Source organism: Theobroma cacao, chromosome 1 (genome assembly GCF_053813885.1).
Source record: "Theobroma cacao isolate CCN51 chromosome 1, ASM5381388v1, whole genome shotgun sequence".
Lineage (NCBI taxonomy): Eukaryota > Viridiplantae > Streptophyta > Magnoliopsida > Malvales > Malvaceae > Theobroma > Theobroma cacao.
Window position 1 is genome coordinate 14,245,352 of NC_142639.1, and position 22,508 is coordinate 14,267,859.

General features: G+C 32.8%; 2 protein-coding genes across 3 annotated transcripts; one reads left to right on the forward strand and one right to left on the reverse strand.

Annotated features, from left to right (window-relative positions):
- Positions 1-27: 27 nt before the first annotated feature.
- On the reverse strand, positions 28-9,701 carry LOC18612545 (portal protein). The gene is made up of 22 exons (XM_007049403.3): positions 9,436-9,701; positions 8,874-9,356; positions 8,083-8,327; positions 7,863-7,952; positions 7,618-7,752; positions 7,408-7,526; positions 7,026-7,190; positions 6,580-6,685; positions 6,282-6,387; positions 6,053-6,163; positions 5,261-5,424; positions 5,045-5,162; positions 3,676-3,900; positions 3,044-3,234; positions 2,664-2,831; positions 2,410-2,515; positions 1,994-2,131; positions 1,625-1,783; positions 1,280-1,486; positions 773-967; positions 609-680; positions 28-459 (listed from the first exon to the last, which is right to left on the reverse strand). Exons 1-22 carry the CDS (start codon positions 9,481-9,483, stop codon positions 301-303), a joined length of 3,510 nt encoding a protein of 1,169 aa, XP_007049465.3. The 5' UTR covers positions 9,484-9,701; the 3' UTR covers positions 28-300.
- A 3,879-nt stretch (positions 9,702-13,580) lies between these two features.
- LOC18612546 (uncharacterized) lies at positions 13,581-19,920 on the forward strand. Of its 2 annotated transcripts, none has more exons than XM_018120621.2 (6): positions 13,581-13,792; positions 16,916-16,992; positions 17,079-17,133; positions 18,477-18,552; positions 18,678-18,747; positions 19,193-19,920. In XM_018120621.2, exons 1-6 carry the CDS (start codon positions 13,774-13,776, stop codon positions 19,724-19,726), a joined length of 831 nt encoding a protein of 276 aa, XP_017976110.2. In that variant the 5' UTR covers positions 13,581-13,773; the 3' UTR covers positions 19,727-19,920. The 2 variants fall into 2 exon arrangements, with proteins under 2 accessions (XP_017976110.2, XP_088659023.1); XM_088802897.1 differs by lacking the exon at positions 13,581-13,792 and adding an exon at positions 14,189-14,564.
- The last annotated feature ends 2,588 nt before the right edge of the window (positions 19,921-22,508 follow it).

Here is a 22,508-nt window from a genome sequence, read left to right on the forward strand (position 1 = left end):
TTATGAAAGCAGACTGAACATAGAATCTTGTATTGATAAGCAAGTTCAATTAATTTGGAGATTGTGCAACTACACAAAAGTGGATCTTTGGAATCACTGAAATATTTCAAAGGCAATGTCCACAAAGAATTGAAGAATTTTGAAGATGACATACAGAAATAAGACTGCTTTCATGGTGCGTTGGTTCCCAGCATAGTGCTGGGTATTTTTACATATACAAAAAGAATAAAAATAGAATTTGGCACTGAAATCTCGTGACTGTACACTCTGTGCATAAAAATTCGGTTGGTTTGCAGCTTCTCAGACATAGAAGTAGGTGGATGCATCTGTTGCATTAGCTGTGTCTCTGCAGAGGATAGACCGAGCTTCAATCACAGAACGAGGAGGCTCAAGATCTTTTTCTTGGAGCAAATTTCCTTGCAGTCGCTGCATTTGGGAAGCAAAGGTGTCATCCAGTATCTACAAAAAGAGATGAGAGAAAGAATGTTATGAGAAACTGCACTGCAAATCTGCATCTAAACCAGATTGAAATGCTATCCCTTTTCAACTACAAATAATCTCTCATTTAACATATAACAAGTTGAATAAAGTTGGACTTGAGCACTTGCCCCCAGAGCAAAATATGATCCATTATACCACACTCTGTTTTCCTTCCTGCCTTCAAGAAATTTCAGTACAATCTGGTGCAAGTAGTTAATTAAAACAATGTTAGAAGATATAAGACAAAGCTAAGTAGCAAAGGGTCCAATCAACAATAATTATTTGTCTTCACCTGTCCCATCCTATCCCAAAATCCACGGCAGGTTGCTACAAATATTCGACTTGTGAAGACCTCATGTAAGTTAGAGATAGAGTCAATCAGTTGTGAACTGAGCATCTGCATTCTCTCACGGATCTCAGCCTCTCCATCTTCTTCCTTTATCTCCTCCAGAATCCTCTTTAGTCTTGTGTTTCGATTAGCTTGTGTCTGAAACAGTCATAGTTTTTTTCAGAGCTTAAGGATGAACAAGTAGCAAAAGGAAGAATAGGGTAAATTGGTTTTTTCTTTCAAATCATAGAAATAAAATTCAAAATGCCTTTTTAAACCAGAATAATCAATCAAATCCAGGTGCAACAAAACTAATTTCAAGAGTCTGATATATCATTTTAATGAACTACCAACCTGACATCACTTGCGCACATACCCTTGAACAATGCTTGGAGTTCAACAGCAATATAATCTTGACTATGTTCAATAAATTAAAATTTTAACACAGAAATCATATTAATTAGGACTTACATTGTTAACAAGTTTCTCCACTGTTGCCTGCAAGTAATTTTTATACTTTGTCCTCAACATGACAGTGATTCCATTCATCTGCTCACCAAACAGCAACTTCTTGTCTCCCATGAGAGGCAGATAGGATGCCCAAGATTTTAAGATATCCTCCACTTTACAGTGCAAGACATCAAGAATTCTCTTGACGGTGTTGAGGAAGATTCCTAACTGGAAAAAGGACTAACTTTGGTAAGATATGTAAGAACCATACACATTGCTGGCTCAATTGACTTGAGTTCAATATTCTGTTGACCTAATAGGCAACTGCTACCATGCTATTAATTTTAAGGATTATGGTGCACTCACCTGGCTGGGAACTGAATAGAGTGCTGTTGACTGCCTTCTTGTCAGCTTCTGGACATGCATATTAAGCCTTTTTGGAATGCTATCTTTCAAAGGAGTCAAGATGTCATTGTATTGTTTCTCTAGTGCTTTTACAATTGCTCTTTCCACATTGGCAACAGCCTGAAGGAAACCATAATTATGAAATGTCAGTAGATGAAGAAGTAATGACCTCATATGGAATTAAATGTGTGTAAAAAAGCGCCAAGTGCAAAGAAACAGGATCCACCGCACAGACGATATGAATGCTTGTGTTTGCCAAACATAAAACAATTGCACATGCACACTGAGAGAAAGAGGAGCTAGCAACTGTCAAAAAGATTTAGAAATTACATTTTCCAAGACCAGTGAGTACTGAGGCCATCGATTGATCACCACCTCATATCCACTAAGAGAATCTTTGATCTTCTCATACATTTCTTCAGCAAACGGAGAGGTGGAATGATTTGTTGTTACTCCAGACCATGGCACCTGATTATATCACAAAGTCCAACACAACCGTACCAAATAAGTTGATCCAGTTCCTTGATAGTGCACACGCTCATTGATGCATGTATCCAAAAAAAAAAAGAATTAATTTTCTTTCCTTTGGCATTGGGGTTAGGATAGGGGGCAAAGGCATGGGGGTGGACGTATAAAAAAGAGAGAGAAAGGTTCTTTACTTTTTAAATATACATCAAACATTGATTTGGAGATTACATATCTCATGAACATAAGTAAAATTTTTTTTAAAAAAAAATTAAGTATACCTTTTCAGACTTGCAAAGATCAAGTAACTTAAGCTGCATATCCTCTACCCACACCATTATGTAATTGTGAAACAAAGTCTTTGAGTCTACACCTTCCTGCACAGAACTGAAGCAGGCAGAAGATAGCGTGTAAGACACAGACCTTCAACTCTATATTAGGTCATAATCCGAATTCATACAAGTTCCAGGGCATCAGATGGCAAAACTAAAGTATTTTATTCTAGCATATACAAAGAGGGATTTTAATCACACACCTGATGTTCCATGACTCAAGATCCCTCTCAAAATCTGCAATTGCAATCAAAAGTTCATTAACATGTGATGCAGGACTAGATGGAGGCCATGCAGCAAGGAAACCAGCAAGCCTGTTACACAACTCCGTGCTGTATACTGCAGCTGTGATGTTTGACAGGTCAATTGAACTGGAACAGAGGAATGTGTGTTAGAAGGCATCATACAATAAACTGGCTACTGACTAAAAGCTAACTGAAATTTTAGCACACATTTGAAAAAAGTAATAATAATCAATGAATGCCATTTCATGAGTTGCACACGAAATCTATTAGTATCTCACATGATTTCAAAACCTTCATGAATAAGCTTTTTAATTTTTATCCATAAAACGTGCCTGTACCTGGGGAGTATATGCTGATTGTGGATCTTGATGTCTGCCTGAATCTCTTTACTAATGTTTATACACAGATTCTTCATCTTCAGATAAGCTGTTGAGATGGTAATTGTGTCCAAGAGAAAACCTTCAGAGTTGCTTGAAACAAACTCATCGGTCTCAATCATGTGCTTCCGACACCTTTTTTTTGCTGCAGTCTGCAAAATGTTATCACCACTAGCATTATAAATTTGTTTAGTGTATCAAAACAAAGAGCAGAACAAGACAATCCTGCTATTGCTTTAATACATGGAAGAAAATAAACATCAGAAATCGACAATGTCTTCCTTTACCGCAGCCATATCTAAATTTTCTGGTAAACTATCATGGAGGCATAGAAAATATTAGTAAAATAATTTACAAGGACATTCCAGTAATGCTGCATAAGCAATTTTCCTTTCCATTAATCACATACATTAATATTTAAATCCCCGTGTATCTAATTAATTAAATGAGTTAACAGAACAAAAGGCCGCTTTAAACAAGAATGCTAGGCTGGTTGTGGATGAACCTTTCATTCACATCACCTTATCCAAAAATGGTGGCAATTTGATTCTGTGTAATAGAAAGTTCAGTCATTATTGACAAACTGAAATTACCTGCAAATAGTTTCTCAACATAGTCTGAGCATCAGGAGATAGTATATCATGAAGAAGAGTGTATACTTTAACAGCAGGAGCTAGAGCTGGTGCTGCAGTCTCTTGGGTTGGGCCAAACAAGTCCGCTAGCCCTGTAGGAGATTTTTCATCTAATGACTTGTAGTTCTCAAAAGCATTTGCCAAGAGACTCTCAATTTGTGTTTCACAATCAAGCAATATGCTTTTCTGGAAGAGAGCAGGCAGGGGTTATACAGCGTGAGCCATCTCAGAAAAACATATTTACATTAAAATTTCTGAAGCATACAAGTATCAAACACATTTCATTTGCAGAATGAATGGAAGCACATAATCCTACTGTATATCATTTGGAGATGCAGCAAATCCAACCACTCTCCGATAGTGATTTCACAAAATGGTGATACACTTTCCATGACATTAGAAGAAAACTAAAAATTAAGGACACATCTGAAGTTTTGACTTCCAAAAAATGACAGCGAAGCAAGATTCCAGGATAAATAAATAAACTTTTCCTAAATTGTGTTAAAAATTCAGCATATGGAAAACTGGCAGCCCACAATAGCTTCTTGCTCCAAGGACATAGAGAGCACAGTTAGATTTAGGTGTCAAATTAATTCAGTCAGTCACAATGATTCATGTCATATATATGATCACTGTAACTATTTAATTAATCAACAAATTAGGACACATCTGAAAATTTTACTTTCAAAAAAAAATCACAGTGATGCTAGATTCCCGGCCTAAAAATTTGACAAATGAAAGATCCTCTCAGATAACTTTTCCTAGATTACTGTTAAAACTTCAGGACATAAAAACTGGCAGCACACAAATGATTCTTGCTCCAAGGGCATAGAGAGCAAAGTTAGATTTAGCTGGCAAATTAATTCCATTGGTCACAATGATTCATGTCAAATATATGATCACTGTAATTATTTAAAACCCAACATTGATATAAAACCGTAAGCACCATCTGATTATCTAATCGTTCAACAAATCAAGGATTCAAGGTTGATTGAATTGATGTCCCTTTTTAGATAAGGACCCACACAAGTGATTTTCTTCATATATGACAAAGTCATGGCTTGTGAAACCTCAATATAACTTATCATTATTAGTAGCATAGGTAATTGCTAAAGAGCATTGTATGTTACCCTTGGCAAATACATTCTTATGCCATGGGAATTGGGAAATGGACCAGTAGCTCAAGACAAGTGAAGCGATGCTCTAAAGGAACCTCTAATTATCATCATTCTTTAGCCACATCATGTCAGAGATAATTTGAACCACAATAACATCATCTATGAGTTCATTTTTAAAGTAATTGATGCAATCTGTAATCAGAGATGCCTACCTCCTGTCTTGTCAAGCTTTTCTCACTCCTTGCCTTTAAAATAGGTACAAGCAACTCATGCACGAGCTCTAAACAGTCTTTTGTTGGTGTGGCCACATTCATGACATGTAACAGATACCTACAAAGAAACCAAAAAGAGTTAATACATTACAAGGAAATTGCAAGGAGCATGATAGAAATATGATGATTGCAAACAAAAGTTATACTTAGAACTACCTCAATTTTGTATATGAATCAGAAACCCCATAGTAGTCTGCAAACTCAGTCAATAGCCACTGCCAAGGTCCTTGTAACCTCAAGTTTTGGGAATGGAAATGCTGTGCACGCATTGAAGCCTCCAGGAGTAGATCGTAGGCTAGCGTCTCCACAACGGGTGCACTCTAAAAAAGGAAAACAAAATAGGTGAAGAAAACTCATGCATGCTCACCCATATGTTTACACACTTATAGACATACTTAAACAATCAAGTCCAGTTCCACAGAACTGCCCATGCAATACGAACAGAAATTCTTGCTGTAGATCTTGAAAACTGAGTAACTAACTACTATTTAAATAGCAGCCAAATTAAAATAAAAAAATCACTGTGCTAGTCAGCGTTCAAGAATTATCATTAAGCATCTGATGCTTAAACAAATTAAATCAATCAACTCTGTAATATCATTCAGCTTCTAAAACTCAGAGGAACCACATATCTAGCATTTAACGTACAGAAAAGTTGAACCACCCCAAAAATAACTCCAGAAATTTTAATAATCATAAAATTCTATAGATGAAAATTTTACACCTTAAATGCACACAACTGCTTTTATAAAATCAGACTTCAATACATTGGAGACTAAAAAGACTATTTTCAAGCAAATTCCATGCAGCACATCTAGTTCTTTTATCACCAATTGTCACTTATAATTAAGTCAATTAAATTGTTATGATATTTGAAAACTGGAAGAATCTAAATCCTCTAAGTAGTTCTAATGAAATATGTTCACCAGAGTAGATGATGAAAAATACCTTTATCTGACTCGTCTCATCACAAGTAATTGTACTTCCAATAGATAGCTGGATCTTCCCAACACATTCTTCATCGTCATGGTATATGGGCCACCATCTGATTCTATCATTCTGTACAGGATAGTCAATCAAATCCAATTATACTGATTAGTCAATCACATTATGTTATAGGTGGATGGTGTTTATCCCTTAAAAAACCAGATTGTTGAAGATAGCAGACAACACATACGGGATTATCAGTCAAGGATGAAACTGGAATTGTTGTTCGGCCCTGGACTGATTTCTTTTTATCTTGGACTTCCACCAAAAGAGCATCAGCTTCAGTCTCTGGGAAACTAAAAGTACATGCAATTGTAAGATTTTTCTACCATTCAGAGCATAACTCATCTTAGAATATCAAGAATGAATTCAAGTATGATATGGGCACATAAAACTAACTTTATAGCTTATGAGTTATTATAAGTGATTAAACTTGCTGCCAGCCAAAGACTACCAGCCCAGGTCTAAAATATAAGATAGCAACTTACAAGACATGGTAGTCACCACAACCAGGGTGCAAGCAGATTGTGGAACTTGGTTCAACTTTGGTGTCTTCCGTAGTACTCTTTAGCTGGAATAAGCAAGATAATGGTTCTGCAAATATGAAGAGACAACAGATTAGTTGTGCAAGAACATTAAGGTAGGGAAGTTACAAAGAAGTATGTAGTTCATGTCTTTGTTAAGAGTAGGAGCAATGACTGAAAAATTTTTGTTTAGTCGGTGGGCAGATTTTATTGAGAAAGTCATAATAAAATTAAATTTTTAAAAGAGTTTAATCAGAACAATGATAACTTCAAAATTCAAAGCAGCAACAGTCAAGTCGACACTTGTTATAGATGGAAGTTTCATCGTAAGCTCAAAATATAAGATCATTTTATTACTCATTAATTAACTAATATAGGTTCAATTCAATATATTCATAACAAATACAAACCTTCAGATGTCACTGAAAATGAGGCTATTTTAAGAGAATTCATGCCAGTTTTCACAAGTGATGAGACGTGTCGGACATAGTCCGCTCCCACTTGCATGTACATTGCACTTCGCTGTGAATATGTGCTTTTAAGTTTCCGCCTTGGGATTATGCGAAGTTTCTTCACTGCAATTATCCAACATCTACAACTTAGGTTTTATATAAGAGAAGTTTTTCTGCAAAAAGAATCCTCAAATTGCAAGAGACTGAAAACATATGGAATGAAATATTCAAAAATAATGAATTTGTAAATGTATTGTAATGGACAGAAATTCCATAAGCCTGCCCATCCTTCCAAATATCAAATTTGTATATATAGTTGCCATATAACCTTTGGCCTTACCTTCCACTCTTATTTTTCCAGCAACCTTCTTTGCCTTCAATGAAAATTGTTCCACATTCTTAGTAGTGCTCACTTCTACTGGTTGTACACCTCGTGGTTGCAACAAAAATTTGTGTAGACTATATAAATTACAAGAAAAAGAAAAACCTTGAGAGATCCTTGAAAGGCTAATGGGACAACTTTAATTTCAAAACAATAGACAGAACCTACCCAAAGGCACTTCGGAGTAGAAGGCACTCATCACGCAGAAACTCAGGCGCCTCGGGGCAACCTCTTGCCCATTCATATAGACACAACCGTATGCATGCATCATAAGCGATTAAAGTCTGCCAGGCATATTGACCACTGCAATAACATATTTACAGGATGAAGAATATAAGACTAAGTGGTTCATGACACTAACATTTTCAACAAACATCATCTTAGTATTAATAAAAACTCAATATAGATTGCACCTGGCATTATAATGATGTAAGTCATCAGATGTGTTACTTTGCCAATAAGGGATTTTTTCTTCTTTGTCTCCATTCACGGTCTCATTTACTCTGCACAAGACAATGGTAAAGAAATTTTAGAAATGATAGCATGATCTAAAACCAAAAAGAAAGAAGGAAAAGGTTTTTCATCACAGGCTTCCACGTGAATTGTGCATAATGAAATTGAAGACTACAGCACCTTTCTTCACCAAGCTCAGCGCAATTAAATGATCGAGATTTAGAATCTGCTAAGCCTTCTTTATTGCCATCAAAATGATCTGCTTGCACTGATTTGTATATTCCATCCTGAATTTGCTCAGTTTCTTCTTCAACCTCCATGTCACTCCCTTCTCTTCCAATATCCAATATAGGAGGTGCACTTGGTGTGCCCAAATCTTCAACCTCTTTAAATGTACTCTTAACATGACTAGGAATAGTTGTTCCCTACAGTCAGCATCAACCAAAAAAAATCCAAAGAAAAAGCTAAGTTTTAGTTAATCCACAGAAGCAACCAAAAATCTTCTTTTCAAAGCAAAACCAGTCATTCCCAATCCATATTAAGAAAAATTAAAGATTATGTAAAGTAAAAGCAGCAAAATCATATTTGGTTAAAAATGAGCAAATGTTTAAATTTTAACACCAATCAAGACATAAAAAACCATCCTTTTTTATTAACGCATGTCTTCGTTCCAAAGCAAAACCAATCATACCAAATTCATATTAAGAAAATAAAAGATTATGTAAAGTAAAAGCAGCAAAATCATATTGGGTTAAAAATAAGCAAATGTTTAAATTTTAACACCAATCAAGACATAAAAAACCATCCTTTTCTATTAATGTATGTCTTGCTTTTCACTTCGAAAAGCACAAAAAAAAAATAGTAAAAGTAACAAGCAAAGAGAAGGCAAAGCACAAAAAAAAAAAAAAAAAAAAGAAGTAAAAGTAACAAGCAAAGAGAAGCCAAAAAAGATACCAAAACTTTCTCCTTACATGGGCATTATGTACTTGAACTCGTTCCCGGAGTCCAAAAATACCTCCAATACCAGCAGAAGTATAATTTTTCTCAGCAAAATCTCTAACACCCAAATCACCATCAGTAAATCTCCTATTAGTATCGGGCAATTCAACTTTCAAATTCTGCTTTGAAAATCCTCTACTCAAATTCGAGCTACACTTATTACTCCTAAACACATCCTCTTCGTCTGAAAAATTCCCATTCGCAGAATCTCCACCGCCAATATCGTCAGAAACTGAAGCTACGCTTTCGTCGTCGTCCTCGTCATCAAGACGAGGAGCTATCAGACTATGAGGTGCAAGCAAGCCAGAGCGGAATTTGAGAGAAGGAGGCAAAATATGGGGGGAAAAAAGAGGGGCAGTGTTGTAAATAAGAGGGGATTTGGGGAATGAGTCGTGAGGTGATAGTTTTTCTGTTAATGGCGATCTAATTCTTGGTTCTTGATCTGTTTCTTTGCCCTGCAAAAGCAGTCAAATTTTATTGGAAAACCAAAGGCAACAAAAGTGAAAGAGAAGCAAAAGGGAAAAAAGAAAATACCTGGTTGATCCAGTTGATTGCTGATTCGTCTAAGCCTTCGGTGAACATTATCAGCCCTGTCTTCTTAGCTGACAGAGAAAGAGGGAGCTTTGAGTTAAGATCGGAGGCACTGAGGAAGAAGAGAAATAGGAGCTGAGAGTTGAAGCAAGGCAAAAAGGAAAGGAAAATGAAAGGAGCGGTCTTTCTGCTTTCTTTTTGGGATCTTTCGAAAATGGTAACGGCTAGTTTGACCTTTTTTTTTTTTTTCGCTTTCCTTGTGAAGGACTCTTTTATGTTTAATGCTCTCTTTCCGACTTTGACAATACCCGTATAAATTGTTCCTCTACACCTTAATTTTCTTTTCTTTTTTCTTTTTAAAAAATTCTACTAAGGTTCATTTTTAAAAGTAAATCAATTGATATTGTATTTATTTTTAGATTTTATTATCAAGTAGTTTAAGGAAACTCTTTAATATTACAAAATTATATATTATATTTTATTTTAAGACATTGAAAAATCGTTACATTAATAGTTTATTTTTGTATTTAATACAAGAATAATACTATTAAATAGTACTTTAATTAACTTTAAAAAAAAAATCTACTTCTCTTTTCATTTTATGCATGAAAGTTATAATATTATAATATATAATATTCCATAGTCAATCACTTACTTGAAAACAAAAAGAAAAACTTAGTTATGATAAAAGTAGTAGCTTACGAACTTGTTTACATTTTCCATATATTAGTTAGAGCTATTAAACTAATGTGATAGGTAGATATTTCATTTTGTTCAGAGTTATTTTTGTAAATTTTGAAATTAAATTAGATTAAGGTCATTTTTTTATAATTAATTTAATTTTTAATTTTAAATTTTTTAGACTTATTTTTAGTTGAATTTTAATTGGATTAGTTATTGAATAAATGAACCTCGAGCTTAACTATCCAAATTTGCAATCAATCCAACATCATGGAAAATACAAAAATATAAAAGTAAAATACTCTCACTTCTTAACTTTTAACTGTAAATCTAGACGGTTTTATTAGTTTTTGAAATAGACGTTTTGTACAAAAAAAATATATTCTTTTAAATATATAAATTTAACCGTTAACCAACTGTTAATATTTTTGTTAATTTAATGACGTGATATTATTAAAATAATAATTTTACTCTTTATTAATTGTAAAAATTACTATTACATAAATTTTGTTTACCAAAAAACAAATTTATGGGAAGCATCGATCTAGTGCTCCCAACCATGTTCCCTTCCCTTGGAGAGCACCTGTTGTGGGGTAATTGGTCGACGAATGGGAGCACCGTTGTGCAATCACATTGTTTGAGAAAAAAAAAATAGAAAAGGTATTTTAATTATTTTATATTTTCTGTTAATGATATTTACATTTTTTGATATGGAATAATTATTTCAAAAACTAATAGATCCGTATAAAACCATGACTAAAAGTTAAGAGGTTGGAGTATTTTACCAACAATATAATAATACAAAACATAATAAAAATAAAAACAACAAACATGAAAATTAAAAATATTGAAAAATAAAATATAAATAATGAATAAAACAGAAAATGATAAAAAAAATAAAGAATTCAAATAGTGCTAATTCTTTTTCCTATCCATCTATAGTTTGAGAGATTTATCCAAATTTTGAGATTATTAAAAATTTCTAGATTTATTCAATGATATTTATCTCTTATTTTTCTTATTGAATGGCATAAAAAACCCTTCATCCAGCTGCAAGAAAATAAATAAATAATGATATGTTTCTAGTTGTTCCATAATTAATTTTAGTTTGTATTGTGCACGTAACATATTGTTTTTCTTCATCCTCCCTGCATTAGTGCTAGTGCTGGGTTTTATTTCTTATGGTTCATGTATAGGAGTTAGTAGGAGTTACTAAGAAAGGTATGTAGGAGGGAAGAAATTTATTATTTGGGACATTCTTACTTGTGCATTTTTCTCCTTCTTCTTCCTTTCTTCACCATATTGGTTTTGAATTGATTCCGTAGAAGAGTAAGTGGATGCACAGAAGCATCACGTCTTTAATGACTTAAACAGCTCAAACAACACAAAAGCAAAATGACAAATTGTTCACACAAAACATGATAAATTTGGGTCAACACCTGCCCAGGTACAATTAAATCATAATCTTGTCTTTCTCTTGCAATAAACAAGTTTAATTTTATTGAATTTTATTAGGGATGTCAACGGGTCTGGGTACTCTATAATTTCAAGGTACCCAAATCCTAATCTTATTAAAAATTAATTATCATAATTTTATTAACTACTCGAATAATTTAAAAATTACTACCTTAACCTTAATCCTAATACATTCCTACTATCCTATAATTACCTTAACCCATTTAATACCCTATTAAATTAAAAAATTATTAAAATCTTCTTTATAGGTATCCAATTACCCAATTAACTTTTCTAATTTCATAACTTCTCTTTAGATTTATATGTTATAAGTTTATATAAATAAAGGTATATATACTGTAATTAATAATTTTATGAGTTATAATTTTTGTAATGTTAATACAAAATAAAAAGTAAATATATTTATATTTAAAGTACATATATATATATATACACACAAGCATACATAAAAAATATTTTAATATATAAAATAGTAATTATATTTCTTATAAATTAACACAATATATAAACTATATATATTAAAAGACAGTACAAGTTAATTAATAATAATAGTTTCATGAATTAATTTAATTAATTATAAGGATTTGTTCTTAATTTCATGAAATTAAAAAAAAACATTTAGGTTCTAAAACTATTCTAATCTCAAAAGCTTTCTTTAAGTATATATATTATAAGATTATATAAATAATGGTATACATATTACAATTAATAATTTTATAAGTCATAATTTTTATAATGTTAACACAAAATAAAAAGTAAATATATGTATATTAAAAGTATATATATAATAGTAATTATATTCCTTTATAATATGATATAATATCCAAATTATTTAAATATAATTAACAATTTAATAATTTTTTAATTTAAATATATTAATGTCATCATATTAATAATTAGAATAACCATACTTTTCATATATTTATTAGTTTTTAACAAAAAAAAAATTGCTTGTAAAGTTAATAGAAATTGTAAATTTTTAATTTAATTATTAAAATAATAATAAAAAATTAATAAATATTAATTGGGTTCAGGTAACTATTACCCAAAAGGTGATACCCGAACCTGATTCAAGTAGTGAAATCACTACCCGAACCCTTTTATGAAATACCCTAACCCTGTGTAACCGGATAGGGTACTCGCGGGTATCCTATAATAAAGTACCCATTCACATCCCTAAATTTTATCATCATATTTTCAATTTCATTGACTTTTGGACAAAACGTTACCGAATTAAAATATTTCTTGGAATATTCTATTTATTTAAGTGATAAATTTTAATCGATTCATACTTTTTCTCCATAAATCAACAAAATTAAAACTATAGTAACAAAATTTAATGAAATTAAAGTATAATGACAAAATTCAACATTAACTCATAATATGGTAACAAATATAATGTTAATCCCAAAGTTTTTATAAAATTGGTATTCTCTTTTTGGAATATAAATTGTGGATGCCAAATATAAAAAAATATGTTCAATAATGAATGCAGGTATCTCTATTTAAAAATATATATCGGATTTAAATTTCTCTTTTCCATAACATTATTAAAAAAAGAAAAAGTAGTTGGCATATGGTATATATATATATATATATATATATATATATAACGTTGAAAACAACAATCCACAGTCCACGTGCAGAACGCAAAATACATATGACATAAGAATAGAAAAGGAGAAGAACCTTGCCGTTGCTGCTATGCAGTACCAAATTTTACACCTCACTCTCTAATCAATCAATCACTGTTCATAGTCTCTGGTACAATGTACTTCCTTCACTTCATTGTCTCCACTTTTAAGCTCCTCCCAGGAAAGAAATTGACAATGAGAAAGATAGAAAGTGTGAGAGCAATAATTTGATCAATGTATTTCACAATATAAAGAAAATCTTTTTGGTAATAATGGCCTTTGCCTTGACCCTGACTTTTTAAAGGCCAAATAATTCCCATTTGAAGTTTGAGAACCATACTTAAACCCAGAGAAAACCACACCCTGGGGACTGTGATTACAAACAAAAACCAAGCACTGAAGAGCTGCCTGCTTCCACGTTTCCTTTCATGCATCAGACTCAACTGAAACCAGAAGTCTCCCTGTAGGTGATTCACTGCAACACCACCGCTTCCATTCACTCCACGACACCTCCGCCCTCCGTACATCTCATGTACGCCCCCACGTGTGCATGTTCCATCACTTCTCAGGTAAGCATATCAATCTCCCTCCCCCACTCCCACCCCCACTCCCCCCCCTCCCCCGCTCTCCTCGATTTCTTCTCCTTGCTTGTCCTGGTTCAAAAGTCTCACTTCCACTCTTTTTTACCAATATCAAGATAATTACAAAGCAGCCGTTGTGTCTGCCTTTGGATTGTTCTAACTTTTATTTATTACTATTATTTTTCTTTGTTTGTGTTATTAGTTCTGTGGCCCCCACAAAACTTTCCTGGTGGGGTCCTCAGTTTTGTTTGGTTTTTGTGGGGTATGCCATGCTTTATTTTTCTGTTCTATATCTGGGGTAGTCTTGGTTTCTGTTGCAAACCTGCAAGAGCGTAAGAGTACTGTTAGAAAGGAGCAGAGTAGAACCGTATAATTAGAAGAGAAATGGCTGAGATAGTGAGTGAAATGCAGAGTGTTTTAATGGAAAACAACGTTCCGAGTCAGAATTATGATGAGCTTAAGAGGGTAGTACTAGGAAAACAAATGGCTGGTCAACGTACTGATGCCAATGGGCATAGCCAAGATGACCAGCAACTTCAAGGTGGTGATAATAACACATTGCTTGCTTTGCAAGAAATTCAGGGACCCTCGACTCCTGTAAAGATTAATGGCAATCATGTTGTTGGTAATGAGGTGGTGGAAAAAGTGAAGGAGAAACCTAAGATTATGGTGACTAATGATCTTAAACCTCGTCTTCGGTGGACTCATGAACTTCATGCGTATTTTGTCGATGCTGTCAATCAGCTTGGTGGTCCTCATAGTCAGTGTTCATTTCCTCTTATCCTCTAGTAGTCTACTTCATTGTCTCAGAATAGTTTTTGTGTGATATCCAGTTTTCTTTTTAAAAACAAAATTGTTATGTCAAATGATAACTGTTGAATTGGTTTCTGAAATGGATGGAACATCTGATGCTTGAATGATTTCCTCATGTTCGTTTTTGTGGATATGTAGTAGGCACAAGAGATTGACTCAAAAAATAGCTTGAATTCTCTTTTCAATGGGAAAATTACCTGCATGCCTCATTAAGCGCTTAACAAGATGTCTAAAGGAGTGTTTCTTCTCTTCATCCATATCTAACATGCATCTAGCACTTAGGCTGGCTCAGTGACTTTTACTCCTATTACATTGAGTATTTGAATTCTCCTCTAGCTGCATTTTTCTTGCTCAAACTCTGAAATTTCTTTTCTATTATTTTCGTTGTATACTGATTCTTGTTTCTTTGGAAGGGAATTCTGCTTGGTTAATGGTCTGCTGTGAGCATATGTTACCACTTTCCAAGGCCATTCTAGCAATATGCATAACCTCCGGATCAAATTTTAGAGTATTAATTTATTTTTAGTGGAAGTCATTCATCCTTATTTATGGAAATGGACCTTTTCTAATTTTTTTCCCACTAAGTTTTAAGAAATTTATATGCTTTAATGCAGCAATATATATTTTTCATTTTTTTCATCATATAGTTTCTGTGTGTTTTAACTGCATGCTACTAGTTCGCTTTCTTTGTTTGAATATAGGTATATGCAATTAGTTTTTTGCATAAGTTGGTAATTTTGGTTGGATAAGATCAAATTAAATCATCTATGACAGATGCTATTCTCCCCTCTCCCCCACCTTGTGTAAATTCAGACCATATCCCACTGCTTACCTCATATGTATGTGCTTTTAAGAAATGATCTTCTTTTGACCATTTTCAAATAAGATTAGCTCCAAAATTGACACACTGTTTCTCCTAAATTTTTGCTTCCTTGCTATCTCTTTTTATATGTAAGAGGTCCTTGTAGATTTGATTGAGGAGCATTCTTAAAATCATTGCCACTTTGCGTACGGCATGCTTCAATTTAGTTTTAGTAGCGTCTTTCTCCCTTTCTATGTATGACATTCAAATAGATTGAGTTAACTGTAATCTCGGCAGTCTGTGAAGCATCTTGGTGGCTGCTGACGAAATATTTGTCGATTAGTGACTGTATTACAGATGTTAAACTTTTCCTTTCTAGTTTATATTCTTATAGTTCTGTTACATTGCCTTCTAGGAATGTTGTTTATATTCTGACAGACGATTGTGGAAGTTTTGTCGACTTGTATTTTGTCGTGCTCTTTTCAAATATACCTCCATTTAATGCCTTATGTCGTGTTCTCATGGTTTTACGTAGCATTGATGATGCATTCTGAATTATGTGACTTCTTCAATAATATATTTGATGGTACCGAATTCAAGTTTGTTGGCTTGAATAGCATTGCACACATGCATTGGGGACTTTGGATATGTTTCCATTGTTCTAACTTGGTGACATCACGAGAAGATAGGGCATCTATATGATTCTGCAGATGGCACAAATGCAGTTTATGCACTCTTTTCATTTTGCAATCCCCCCTTCTTCAGTTTCATGCACGTGCAGTGCTAGAATTAGCATTTCTGCTTGTATTAGCCATTTTGAATCATTTCGTTTTAATTCAGTTTATGATGGAATCAGTCACGATTGTAACCAAAACTCCTAGTATTTCTCTTGCTTTTATATGTTAGATTTTTGTTAAGCATTCATAAATATATATATATATATATATATATATATATATATATATATATGTATATATAAGTTTAACCTTGCAACTGGATGTGAGCTGCAGTTGCAAGTAACTTTTGTTCTATGAATTAACCATTATCTTAGGCTGTAGTTTGAAGAGAATGATGAACCTAAATTCTTTAATCAAACCCCAAATATCTGAGATTAAAGAAAAAGAAGAATGTGAGTGCATAAAGCGTGATTGTACACGTGACGACCAACCAAAATAATAGTCTTTTACCTCTTTTTAATAATACCACTATTTCATAGCTTTTATGGTTGTTGTCTGTGTAATTATTTAGATATAATGACTATTTCCCTTAGTAATAGAATTTTTGTCCTTTTTAAGGCTCTTTTGCTAGTACTGCCAGCTGCTCCTAGTGCATGAACTGAATTTTGTATGTGTTTTTGGATCTCTCAACTCAAGTATGTGAATATTATTTCTTAGTAAATTACTGAATTCCATGCCAATATGAGTTTAGTGTAACCAACGACTCACTTAGCAGTTACCATTACTTCCCAATAATCTGACCATAAGTCTTATTTGCAGAAGCAACACCAAAGGCTGTTCTGGAGGTGATGGATATAGATGGGCTCAGTCTTTTCCATGTCAAAAGTCATCTGCAGGTAAGTATTAAGCATTTCCTTTTCAGCACTTGAATCCAATCTGTTAAAAGTTTCCATATCATTTAATGATCATCAATGTATTCCAGAAATATAGACTGGGCAAATTTTCTGTGAAGGAGTGGCAGGACACGGCCAAAAATGGTAGGTTTTGTTATATCCACCTGCCCTCATTCTTATTTCGTTTTAAGCATGAAAATTAACTAATTTCATTACATGCTTATTTAACAACTTGTTCAATATATGTACATACCAAAGAAAGATAGAAATACAGTAAGTTTTCCTATTAATTACACAAGAATGTATGACATTTTTCATTAGGGAAAACACAGGAGTATCTCATGGTTTTCAAGCCTCCAACTTTCAAAGATGGGAATATTTTCATTCACTAAAGGAAACAGAATCTGAAACGATATGATGCATGAAACAATTAGAAAAGAAAAGAAAGTAAAAACAACTCCTATACAGGGTTAGTAGGGAAAGAGAGTCAAAGAGTGAAACGAAGCTGTGTGAAGACATAAAAATTTCCTAACAATTAATACTAAAACATTTATTCACTCATTACAAAAGTAATTATAATTTTGATATTGAAAGACAAGTAATATTCTTATTGTAGTGCACATTTTTAGATTGAATGTTCCAAATTGTACAGACCTAGAAGCCAAACTGAAATCCCAGACCTAGAAGCCAAACTGAAATCTTCTATGGGATCTTCACCATGTATTATGCTGTTTTCTCTAATTGAAAACTTGAAAAAGATGTGATGGACGGGAAAATATTTTATGATATTTGTTGGCCTTATTCCCAATGCTATATTGTTCAATATGTGTATCAGCAGACATATAATGGAAAAGATTTCTGGTGCAATAACGATCAAATATCAGCCACCACGAAGTGTGATGATTTACTACTGCAATGCATATATTCTTAACTTTACTTTAATGGAGTCATAGTTAAGCAGGAAATTAAATAAGATAATTGAAAATTTAAAACTAACATCACATATCCATTACTGGTCATGTAACCTAAAAATTGAAGTGTTCTTCTGAGGAAACGCATTCAGCTGCAATATACAATCAAAGCAAGACATACCAAACTCAAGCACATCTGGTGTAAGTATGTATTTTTCCTCTGTAATGGATGAAAAAACTTAATGTGGTTGTTTAACTGAAAGTTTAAGAAACTTACGAAAGAGTTGAATTTCTGAAGTAAGCAAATAGGGAGAATATGCATGATCATTCGGCCGTTGCGAGTGGGACATTCTCCTGGTATTAGTGAAGATAACATCCCCAAATCTCTGATAATAACTATAAATTTCAGAGAGCAAAATGACAGATAAAGTATATTGGGAGCAACTGGGGCTAAATTAAGGCCTATCTTCTTTTATTTCCACTGATGTTTAACTTAGATGAGCAACTTTTGAATGAAATGTTGGTACTCAAGCTGACCATATGTTTCCAAATGCTACTGAATGTGAGGAACCTCAGTTTCTCAAGTTGTTGGAGGTTCACGCGGTGTTACTTCATTGAACTTGGCACCATCCCGCACAATTGGGTATAACAGGTATGCTCTTCTTTACAGTGAGGTGCTTTTTTTTTTGCTTAACTGGTTTAAAGTTTTATTTTCTAAATGACAATGAGCTAATAAATGCTACTTTCTATTGTGGATTATTGACATACAATATGCAGAGGTCATAGAGCTAAACAAACTCCAAAACCCCAAGAGGAAATTCAAGGAAAACTCTATCTGCAAATTGAGGTAAGTTGATTACGAAATTATGAGGAGATATATGTATATTCTAGTTAGAAAGATCTGTTTCCTCATTAAGTCCACTTTAGTGCTGACTGCTGAGCATGCGCAGGAAGCAAATATTTCTTAGCAGAAATATCTCTTTTTGACTAGTTGGAAGTAATCAGAGTCTTAAAGTTGGGAGTTTTTAAGTTTTGCCTGTCGATAATAGGATTCTCAGTGGTGTGATCTCTCCTTGATGAATTGACCATCCTTTATATATTTCTGAAATTTGCAGTCATTCAGCCAACCATTGCCCATAAAAAGAGCTAAATACTATACTATTCCACAAATGTTGAACATGATAAAGCAATAATCTTGTAGAAAGTGGAATTTCAATAATTCAACTCAAATCTGCAAGGAAGTCTTATATAATTCTTGTTCAGTGTCCATAATATTAAAACCATAATTGCAGGCTGAGAAGCACATTCAGAGGTGTTTGGAGGCACAAAGGAGGTACCTAGACACTGCACTAGACCGCGCATGCAAGAAGCTTGCTGATCAGTATTTAGGCGATGCAGCCACAGAAAATGCATTTCTGTATGGGCAAGCCTCGGCTAGTTTAGGAGCTTTCACAACAACACCTGGCCCATCTGATTTAGGAAATACGGGCACAATGCCACAGTTTTATTTCAACCAGCATAATCCATATCCTACATGTGACACATTGACAGCCCAAGCTGATCTCGGCCTTCAAGAGGTACTTCTTGGTTGTCAGCCCCAAACCTCTCTTCATCCTGCACCTGAAGGCTCCTCGACTTCATTCGGATATTCTGCAAGTTCATATCCGAAGCCGTTCCCTCCACTTGCTAGCAGTGGGAAGAAAAGGGTCCGGCCTGCCGAAGAGGATCCCATAGAAGCCTTTTTGAATTGGGATGATACTGAACCAAAGAACCTCGATGCTGGCTTAAACTATGACAATCTTCAAGGTTTTCCTGGCGCCTTTTAGGTAAAACTGTGTAAATACCAAACCCACTTTCACTCGTAAGTTTCAAGACTTTTCATCCTTGCAAAGACTAGTTACTGTACTCACCACAAAAAACACAAAAGGGGTAGTAACTCCTCCTGTCTGCCCATAAATAAGAATGAAAATTAGTATGGAGTTGCCCTTTCTGATGAATTTTATAATCTTGTTCATCCATGTAACTGCCTTGAATTGCTTAAGGTAAATCATGTACAATCAATTGGATAAGAGCATAATAAAATGCAAGATGGATGCAATGAAAAGCAATATTGGTCTCTTACGTGAATATTTAATTTAATAATAAATAAAATGCATGTATATATTTTTAATTTAAAAAAAATTAAGGGGAGATGCATTTCAATAATTATAGAATAATGAAGGGGCTGGGAAAAGGAACAAAACGAAATAGGAGAGAAATCACGTGAAAGTTTTCCATTCCTTTTCTAACTATTAAGGTTAATATAATATTTTAGGATTAATGTAATTAGTTACCTTAAATGCATTCATTTCTATTGCAATAAATGTAAAATATTCCTCAATCCTTAAATTAAATCTGTTTTTTTACAATTAATTAATCAATTACATCTGCTTTGATAGAAGTAGTGAAATTGTATAACTACGTACTAAAGCTTAAAATTTAAGAGTGAGCAAAAATTAGTTAAAATTTACTTAATCAAATTAATTGTTGAAATTCAGTTAACTCAGCTCAATTAAATCGGATTGGTTCGATTAAGATAATTTGAAGTCAGTTAACCAACTTAGTTGACTTTGAATTTAATAGATTTTAAAAGAGTTGACTTTGAATTTAATAGATTTTAAAAGATCTCATTCATGTACGCTTTCACATATTTTTTTCTTATTTATATATGAATAAAGAGTGTAGATTTTATCATTAAGACATCAGACAACAAAAAATAAAATACAAATAATAAATACCATAATCTCATTAGTATTTTAATTTATTTTATTTCATTTTTTTTGTATATAAATATATAATCCAAGTCTATATTCAAAATTTTAATGTACAAAAATCAATTTATATAATAAATTTTTATTTAAACATTAATATCATTGATATAATCATACAAAACTGTAATACCTTAGCCCAAATAATATTTGAATTAAGATGTTGACATATCTTTCAGTGAAACAAATAGGCCTTTAAAATAATTGAGTCTAAACCGTTCTTTAATGCTGAAGTTTATTGGAAAACAATTAGGGTTAATATAAATATATAATCTAAATATAGGTAGCGACCTTCATGAAGAAAATCTAAAGGCTCAGAAGAATTTCACAAAAGCAACTCGAAGAATAAACAAACAAAGGTTGTTGCTGGATTTATCACCACAATGTGAGTAAAAATACTTTTTTAAATTGAAGAAAAATATTTGATTGATTTAGAAGAATTTAGATTAATACTAAAAATGAAATCTGTTGAAAAAAATCAAGTTTTGTACACTATATCGTCACTTTAACTCTAGTTCTGCATTGATTTATGAAGTTTTGCTATTTGAGTTTTATATGGTTGGAAACTTATACGAGTCTATTTTCTACTGAATTGAATGGAAGAATATTCCAAGTTTCCTGCGTAAAGATATAATTTTTTTTTTGTAAAGATAGTGCAAAACTATCTAGTAGTAACACTAGAGGCAATTTTGAAAATATTCTACACTTTTTCTACAGTGAACTAAATGTTAAAGTTTATATGGATAGAAGGCCTATTTAATCTAGTTTTCAATGCATTAAACGAATCTCGATTTCGAGTTTCATAGCTTAAGATATAGTTATTTCAGTGAATGATGTGCAAACTGTCTAGATTTTTTATTTGGGAAAGTTTGGATTATTTTGTGTAGTTTCAAGTGATAAATTGATTTTAAAAAGTTAGATTGTCTCTAATATGTTTAAATGATTGTTATTAGGCTTTTGATTATTTTGGGATAAGAGTTTGTTAGAACAAAGGAAGGTAAATATATTTTCATACACTTTACTTGTTTTGAAACTTTCCTATATGTATATTTTTTGAAAGAATTAAACGTTTTATTTCATTATTTTAGTATATGAAAATAAGGTCAGGCATATGATTATTTTCTATTTTTCGCTTAATAATATGATGAATTAGATTTATGAATGATTTGATTTATACATATGATGAACATTGTTTTATCAATGTTTTAATTTATTCATATAATGGATATCGATTTATGAATGAAACGAAATCTTGATCATTTTTAAAGAATGTTTTAAGAACTATGAAATAATCTCTGGGAAGTGGGATAATAGACATCAGAATTAGTTCTACAACCCTGCTAATAGGACATAATAGTTAGCACATAGCCCTACTAACGGGATATAATAGTTAAGCAATAAAAATCGTAAGAATGATTAGTCGATACAACCCTTGTCACGGGATATAATAGTGACCATAACTAACATGATGAAATTTTACGAGTTTCAAAGATTGAAATTATGATTTGCTTGAATATAATTTCAAAAATGGTATTTGATAATCAATTATTTATGAATTTATGAAATTATTTGCTTTGAATATAATGAATTTGACTATTTTGAAAGCATGATTTAGTGAAATGCTCTTGGATGATGCATATGATATATTGAGAATGATGTTTGATTTGGTAAGGTGTGCGTGGCTATACTTGCTGAGCTCATCCCTTTATTTACAATTTTGCATATGACTAGAGATGATAACTTTAAAGCTATGGGAGCTAAGAGAACAATTTGAACATTTTACTTTGGTGTCAAGACATTG

What these genes read in the sequence shown, in the direction of transcription:
- LOC18612546 (XM_088802897.1), top strand. Translation starts at nt 14,189, where the DNA reads ATGGCTGAGATAGTGAGTGAAATGCAGAGTGTTTTAATGGAAAACAAC. An exon ending in TCAGCTTGGTGGTCCTCATA is followed by an intron (nt 14,565 to 16,915) that starts GTCAGTGTTCAT and finishes TCTTATTTGCAG; the next exon opens with AAGCAACACCAAAGGCTGTT. An exon ending in GCAGGACACGGCCAAAAATG is followed by an intron (nt 17,134 to 18,476) that starts GTAGGTTTTGTT and finishes GAGGAACCTCAG; the next exon opens with TTTCTCAAGTTGTTGGAGGT.
- LOC18612545 (XM_007049403.3), bottom strand. Translation starts at nt 9,483, where the DNA reads ATGTTCACCGAAGGCTTAGACGAATCAGCAATCAACTGGATCAACCAG. An exon ending in CATCCTTGACTGATAATCCC is followed by an intron (nt 6,164 to 6,281) that starts GTATGTGTTGTC and finishes TATCCTGTACAG; the next exon opens with AATGATAGAATCAGATGGTG. An exon ending in CTTGAGTCATGGAACATCAG is followed by an intron (nt 2,516 to 2,663) that starts GTGTGTGATTAA and finishes TGCCTGCTTCAG; the next exon opens with TTCTGTGCAGGAAGGTGTAG.